Here is a 7,534-nt window from a genome sequence, read left to right as displayed (position 1 = left end):
GATAATAAAAATTTTCCTTTGTTTTATGCCGGAAACGTTTTGAGAAAAATAAAAAGTTATGAGAATCTTAATTTTCCAGAACTTTCTTTTTCTATCTAACCAAACTTTTAAAGGGTTTCATAATTTATTATTTGATTTCTTTTTAAGTTGATTCTATCTAATCAAATCTAGCTCCATACCAAGTTCAAGTGCTGGTCCACTTTTATTTTCTTGAAGGCCCCAAAATTTGGGTCAGGCTTGCTGTGAAGGCCTATAGTTATTAAGTTATAAAGTAAGCCTACCCAAAACTTATGGGCCTAACATGCTTATTCACCCTTGGGCTGCCCGGTCCATGCTCACCCTAGCCCTAAGCAAACCATAAACCCAAAAAAAACGAAAAAAATGATAAAACTTAGGCTTAAATAAGTAAATAAATAAAATAAAATTGAGTAGAACCAACTCTCTTAAAATGAGTTTTGTTCTAAGAAAATAAGAGAAAAAAAAAAAAATTTGAAAAATATGCTTGGTCACTCAAAACTATTTTCTGAAACTTCATTAGCTAATATACTCGAAGACACATACAACACGCGACATGACCACATTCCGAAATTTTTGGTTGGGGATTGACTCTAATATCACTCGTCACGACCAGCCCTCCGCATTATATAAATAAATATTGTTCTATTTGCATATTTTCCTCTTGATGCTCACAGTTTTGATCAAAATATGTCTACTATATTATTAAGGGGTGTCCACACATATATTTATAAGTAACATTATTTGTTAACTTCCTTATACTTCATATGGCTAGAAATTTGTTTTGACCAATATGACTAAAGGACATTTGAAGCCTTATATGCAAGAAAGTCCTTTGAAGATGCTAATATGTGTTGTTGTCTCATGAGAGATATGAACACATAAGTAAGAAAGTATTCTAAACTTCAGCCCATAATAAGATACTCCATAAAACAGCATAATCTTATTAAATCACCACTGCACTTGATTTAGATTTAGTCGTATATAAATTTTTTTTTTCAAAATTAAATTCTCTCCAAGAGTATTGTAAAAATTCTTTGATAAATAAAAAAATAAATATAAAATTAAAATTACACTTGTTTATAAAAGAAATAATGATTTATAGTTTAAAGTCAAATAATTTGAACTGATTTATGTGAGTGAAAACTAACATAATCGTGATGTCATTAAAACTCTTCACATAACATTAATTTTTATTCATATAAAATTAGTCAGATGTGTTAGGCACTCTGACTCAGAAACAAATGACAACAAAAATAAAGTGCTGAAGTACAAGTTTTTCCAAATGATATTTAAAAAAATAAATAAATAAATTTGCCGATCTAATATATAAGTATTACTAATTACGAATATATATACAAGATTCGGTGACCGACTCCACGGTTTGATGACAAAGATCTTGATAAGAAATATTCTTCATTTGTTAGGATTAAGCAAATAGATAATCTAACATTGGATTTGGTAATTTAATATGTATATGATTGGATTAAGCTAATATATAATCTAAATTGAATTTGGTATTAAGCTAGTATGATACCAATTGCCAACCTTGTTGACCATGTCACTTCGATTTTGTCAAACTATATGGTGTTCCACTCACCTAGACTTCCTCCTAAGCAGCCTGCACCAAAATATCTGTATATAATATCACACACACACACACACAAAAACACACAATGGAAGCACACAGTTCGTATGGGACATCATGGGCTGATCAATGGGACTACAGCAAGCCAGACCCTGTTCCTGATAAGAAGAAGAATGGTTCTGCAGCCAAATTGTCAAGCAAGGTGGGTGACAATCTTCACAGAACCAAAGTGGCAGCCTCAACTGCAGTGAAGAAAGTCAAGGAAGGAGTGTCTGGTGGTGTTCAATGGATCAAAGTCAAGTACCACAACACCACCCAAAATCACTAGAAAACAATCGAATATTTATTTTCCAGAGACCTCATCTTTAATTTACCATTTCTTTCAGATTTTATCATTGTTCTAACTTCTATGGGATTTGATTACATACATGGTGATTGATATGTACATGTTGATTAAATAGTATATAGTTTGATTTTCTTTTGATGACTCTCTTTCTCATGATATCCTTAAAACTGTTTCATGGTGTTATTTGTTTGTTTATTTATTTTGAAATATGTAAGTTTGCTCACATTTGTGGCAACAGACTGTTTTTCTTGTTCAATCTAAGTTAAAGAAGTTATCACAAGAGGGGTGTCACACATGTTGAAACAACTGTTGAATAAGGGAGTCAATGCATAAAATGGGATCCCCTCCTGTTTAGGGGGAACTCGTGTACCAAATGAAATTATTTTGGTGCATAGACATGGAGTCTAATAGGACACGTGTTGGGGCTCGTGTACAAAATGACGTTGGTTTAATGTACAACACTATATATAACATATATATAACATGTATAACTCCCGTCAAACATCGAATCTCTGATCCATTGTTGTCCCTTCAAGCAAAAAGAGATGCATTAAAGTGTCCATCCTATTTGATAACAAAATTATTTTTCAATAATTAATAACGTGGTGACACGATGGATAAAATAGTGACACTATTTTGAGGGGTGTCCTTGGGAAGAACATAAATAATTATGAGCAAGTGAGGATGAAATAATGTGAATTTTCTCCATACACTTCTTCGCCTAGCGTGAAACTTTAAATTTTTTAAGTATGTCACACATGTTGAAAGAAATAAGGGAGTCAACGCATAGAATTGGATCCCCTCCTAAACGAGGGAATCTCTGTACCAATTGACATCGTTTTGGTTAAATAGGATCTGTGTTGGGACCTATGTGCACTCAGCGTTGGATTACAAAACGATGTTGTTTTAGTGCACAAAACAATATACCCTTCAAACAAAAGGAGATGCATGTGAATCATGGTTGAGTGTTTGATAACAAAATTATTTTTTTAATAATTAATAATTTCGTGACATGATTGATAAAATAGTGACAGTTTTTGGAAGATTGCTTAGGAACAACATAAATAATTATGAGCAAGTAGGATGAAAAGTGCAATAATTATGAGCAAGTGAGGTGAAATAGTGTGGATTTTCTCTAAACACTTATTTAGCGTAGTGTTGAAGCTTCGAACTTTTTTATTTTTATTTTTTATTTGGCCAATTCAAAGTAATCCATAATTCACGGCACATGTGTGAATATATTAGAGGTATTATTACTATCTTGTATAATATATTTTACTATATTCTAACGGCACATGTAAAAATATCATGTCCAATCTGCATCCATAGAACGATTATAAAATAATATTTCTTGAATGAGAGGGTTGGGGAGAACTTTGATAACTTTATACTAAATTTTCTTCCATCATACTTTTGACGCCTTTGAAGTTTGAAGTGTTAGAATCTTCTATTTAACGCCCAAAATCCGTCATCGTCCTCCTCCTCCTCCTCCTCTACACTATCATTCACACACCCACTTGCCTATTTAGATATTTGATTTTTTATTATTTATTTTGAGAAATAAATAAAATACAATACCACTTAATTACAAGGCTCACACTAAATTCACCCTAATTAAATTTAGCTGAACTTGGCACGACCAACACAAAAAGTGGGTCCCACTTATATTCAGAAAAGGCAGGGCTTCCCATGATTGTCGTCTCCTCTTGGCTGATTGCTCCCACCACCCCACACATAATGTTCTTGTGGTCTCGCATCTCTTTCTCCACATATTTTTATCTAAATTTGCACAAAGATCCATGGTTTTCGAACATTTTTCAACCACTTCCAAAATTAACCCCACCCTTTAGATCTAACATTTTCTTGGTGATTAACATGTCCAAATAAGAGAAAAACTACCTTGTCCTGACCAAAATAATATCAACATAAGATAGTATATGATCTAGAAAAGCCTACACAGCAACTATTACTACTACCCAGATGAATTCAAGCATTCCAGAAATCCTTCTGAGCTCCGGTGACCAGAAAATGCCCGTCTTGGGCTTGGGCACCGCAGCCGACCCTCCGGTGGGACCGGAGATCATTAAACAGGCAGTGTTTGAAGCAATAGAGATGGGTTATAGACATTTTGACACAGCTGCTCTGTACAATTCAGAGCAGCCTCTTGGAGAAGCCATAGCTGAAGCACATCGTTGCGGCCTAATTCGATCTCGAGATGAGCTCTTCATCACCTCCAAGCTCTGGTGCAGTGATGCTCACCCCCAACATGTCATGCCTGCCCTGCAAAATACTCTCAAGTAACACCCCTCCACTCATATGATCGTTAGTTAAATTCCGTTTTTTATCTATGCAATTTCTAGTTCTATATATATATATATATATATATATATATATATATATATTGTGAGAGTATATTAGCTTCACCAGAATGCAACTCTACCCAAAGTATTTCCAAGTTCCTCACAAACATAAAATGAGAGAAAAAAATTCGGTTAAGATGGTTTTATCATATACAAAGACTTGGTTACTGTACGGGATGTGCCTATTTTGGGAGTGCACTGCCTTTTATTTATGGTCATTGGGCTTCATGTGCCCTTATTGTGTGGACGTGGTCTGGGATTATCTGGAAGGTAGGTGTACAATCCAGCCACACGTTACTTTTAAATGCGACAGTTAAGAAGAGTAATGTAGTCCAATATTAGGAAAAGAGTAGTATGGAAGAATATGATGGATGTGATTTGATTTGACCGAGGATACGAACTTAAATGAAGCTGAATTGAAACTTGGGATTCATGTAGTCAGCCTTTAAGTACTTTGAAAAAAAAAAACAAAAAAAATGCCTTCTTGTTGTTTCCTCACAAACATAGCTTAAATTCACTTTTGATGTCACTATTGTGCAGGAACATTAATTTGGAGTACATTGATCTCTATCTCATACACTGGCCTGTGAGTTCGAAGCCGGGGATTCACGAGTACCCAATCAAGAAAGAAGAATTTATGGCAATGGACTATAAGTCTGTGTGGGCAGCCATGGAAGAGTGCCAAAAATTTGGGTTCACAAAGGCCATTGGTGTAAGCAATTTCTCGAGCAAGAAGCTTCTCAATGTCCTAACCACTGCAACCATTCATCCTGCTGTCAATCAAGTGAATATCTAACACAACCCTTTTTTTTTTTTTCCTTCGGCTTTCCTTTCGCTAGTTTGATATGAAAACGAGTCTGGATCCTCTGCTGTAGCAGACCCTGTTGTAGGGTTTTTCAACATATTTGTTCTATATTTCAACACAGTTTCAACAGATAGAACAAATGCGTTGAAACTACAAATAATGATGTTGCAAAGAGATTTCAACACATTAAAATCCTTTTTCAACACGTTTGTTTTAGAATTTAAGTGTGTTGAAAAATTTTACAGCACCACTACGTACAGGGTCTATTATAGCAAAGGATCATGACACTATGAAGAAATGGTAGTGAAGGTGTTTAGATTTTTAAAAGGTGGAATTAAACCCATGTTGGCAACAAAGGAAGCTGAGAGAGTTCTGCAAGGCCAGTGGAGTACTTGTAGTGGCTTATGCTGCTCTGGGGGCCATAGGGACCTTTTGTGGCACCAACAAAGTTATGGAGAGTGAGGTGCTCAAGGAAATTGCAAATGCCAGACAAAAGACCGTCGCGCAGGTACTTTTAACATCGCTTCTCTAAGTAATTTGTGTCAAATCTTCGATTCAAATGAAGAGAGGCTCATTGTTGGTCGCGTTGCAGGTTTGTCTAAGATGGGCATACGAGCAAGGGATCGGTGTGTTGGTGAAGAGTTTCAACAAAGAGAGGATGAAACAGAACCTTGGGATATTTGACTGGGCATTGAGTGAAGAGGAGTCTAAGAGAATCAGTGAAATTCCACAAGGAAGAGCATGTCTTGGTAAGGATTACACCTCAACACATGGACCTTTCAAGACAATTGAGGAGCTCTGGGATGGAGAACTTTGATTTCATCATGTGTAATTAGCTACACTTTCTCTGTAATAAAGGACTTTGTTTCATTCCTGTTTTTACATCAATCAGATTTTACAATTTATTACACTAAGTTAGTTGACTTCCTAAGCAATTCATAACACTTAAAAGTTGTTGACATACTAAAGCATTTAGGAGTTGGAAGTTGGTTCTTTGCAGTTCAAGGAAGTAAGCATCTATGACAGATATCATACAAGAAGCAAAACAAGCAAACAAGTACATATATACCATATATATATATATATATAAGGGAACCATTTTCACACTTACAAACTCAGCCATGATGTACAAGAAGAAGTATGAATCTTACCATGGGCATAAAAACTGCACAGGGGACATTGCCATTGTTGCAATATGTATATATTCTTAGCGATTGTTATACACGCCTGATGTGTTCTACAGCACCATTGTCTCGGCTTATTTGCAGAAGATATGGTTCTTGCATACCACCAAAGGCATGTTTGATAGGATTGAGTAATTTTGATGCCAATTATCTCGCAATTATTGGAGATTTTTCACCAAAATTCGATTTCATGGCATAGCTGCCAGCAAATGAGTATTCACAACTTATAAAACATGTTATTACAATTTTAAAACAACATTTTTCTTTGACATTGTAACTTTGACAACAAAAATTGTTAGCCACTTGTCACACCCGCCACGCAGTCAATGTGTGAGTGTTGAGAAGAACTCTGCATCATGTCTGCATGGCAGACTTCCACATTATTGTAAGAAGATCGGGATCTAGAATCTTTCATATTATTTTAAAAAGATTGGGGAGTGTTGCAAAGTGGCGGAGGATTTTAGAATTTGGGAGAATTTATAGAAGATGACAGTAGAATTTAGAATTTTGGAGAATTTATAGAAGATGACAGTAGAATTCTTAGGAAGTAGATAGGAAGGGTTGAAATGAGCCTATATATAGGTGAGGGTAGCTAGACTTTCTTGGTAATAAGAAATTTTGTTACCTTACTCATTTCACATTATTTACCATCACATCAGTTTTTGAAATTTATAATTCAATCACATCAATGTTTTCAATTTTTAATACAATTACATCAGAAGATAATTGTTCACTTCCTAAAATATTTGATATTGACATAATATTAGAACAATCAACTGGAGCAGTGGTAGCGCCCGGAGGAGCGGAGCGGGAGGGTTGTATAGCCATGGTTACCAAACTTATAATGTAAAGAAATATTTGTTCTGAATATAGACATAAATTCGAATCTTGTCATTTCCAAACAATTAATTTTTTTATTTTTATTTTTATTTTTTAAATAATGAATTTTTTTAGAGAGAGATTTTACCTTTTGCAGTATTGATTTTTCAAAATCTACAGACTTTACAAAATATAACATACTATAAGAAACAAACAAATACACAATACTGTAAGGAGCAAAAAAAAAATTGCTGATAATATAACAAAAGACTTGTGAAAGATAAGTATACACAACTACTATTACAAATACCCAGATGGATGGCAATGGTGTCGCTTCAAGTATTCCAGAAATTCCTTTGAACTCCAATGATTGAAAAATACATGTCCTGGGCTTCGGCACTTGGCACTGCAGCCGAC

General features: G+C 34.7%; 1 protein-coding gene across 1 annotated transcript; it reads left to right on the top strand.

Annotated features, from left to right (window-relative positions):
- Positions 1 to 3,699: 3,699 nt before the first annotated feature.
- Positions 3,700 to 6,020, top strand: LOC132302982 (non-functional NADPH-dependent codeinone reductase 2-like). The gene is made up of 4 exons (XM_059799998.1): positions 3,700 to 4,246; positions 4,850 to 5,093; positions 5,443 to 5,622; positions 5,707 to 6,020. The coding sequence occupies exons 1-4, from the start codon at positions 3,930 to 3,932 to the stop codon at positions 5,929 to 5,931; spliced, it is 966 nt and encodes a 321-aa protein (XP_059655981.1). The 5' UTR covers positions 3,700 to 3,929; the 3' UTR covers positions 5,932 to 6,020.
- The last annotated feature ends 1,514 nt before the right edge of the window (positions 6,021 to 7,534 follow it).

This window comes from Cornus florida, unplaced genomic scaffold, assembly GCF_030987335.1.
Source record: "Cornus florida cultivar Cherokee Brave unplaced genomic scaffold, ASM3098733v1 CherokeeBrave_3.0.0_Hap2_Chr04, whole genome shotgun sequence".
Classification (NCBI taxonomy): domain Eukaryota; kingdom Viridiplantae; phylum Streptophyta; class Magnoliopsida; order Cornales; family Cornaceae; genus Cornus; species Cornus florida.
This window is presented reverse-complemented; position numbering and strand designations above follow the sequence as displayed.

Bases quoted from the DNA above. Each gene is read 5' to 3' on its own strand.
- LOC132302982 (XM_059799998.1), top strand. From the start codon at position 3,930: ATGAATTCAAGCATTCCAGAAATCCTTCTGAGCTCCGGTGACCAGAAA. The intron at 4,247-4,849 runs GTAACACCCCTC...ACTATTGTGCAG, and splicing joins GCCCTGCAAAATACTCTCAA to GAACATTAATTTGGAGTACA. The intron at 5,623-5,706 runs GTACTTTTAACA...GTCGCGTTGCAG, and splicing joins GACAAAAGACCGTCGCGCAG to GTTTGTCTAAGATGGGCATA.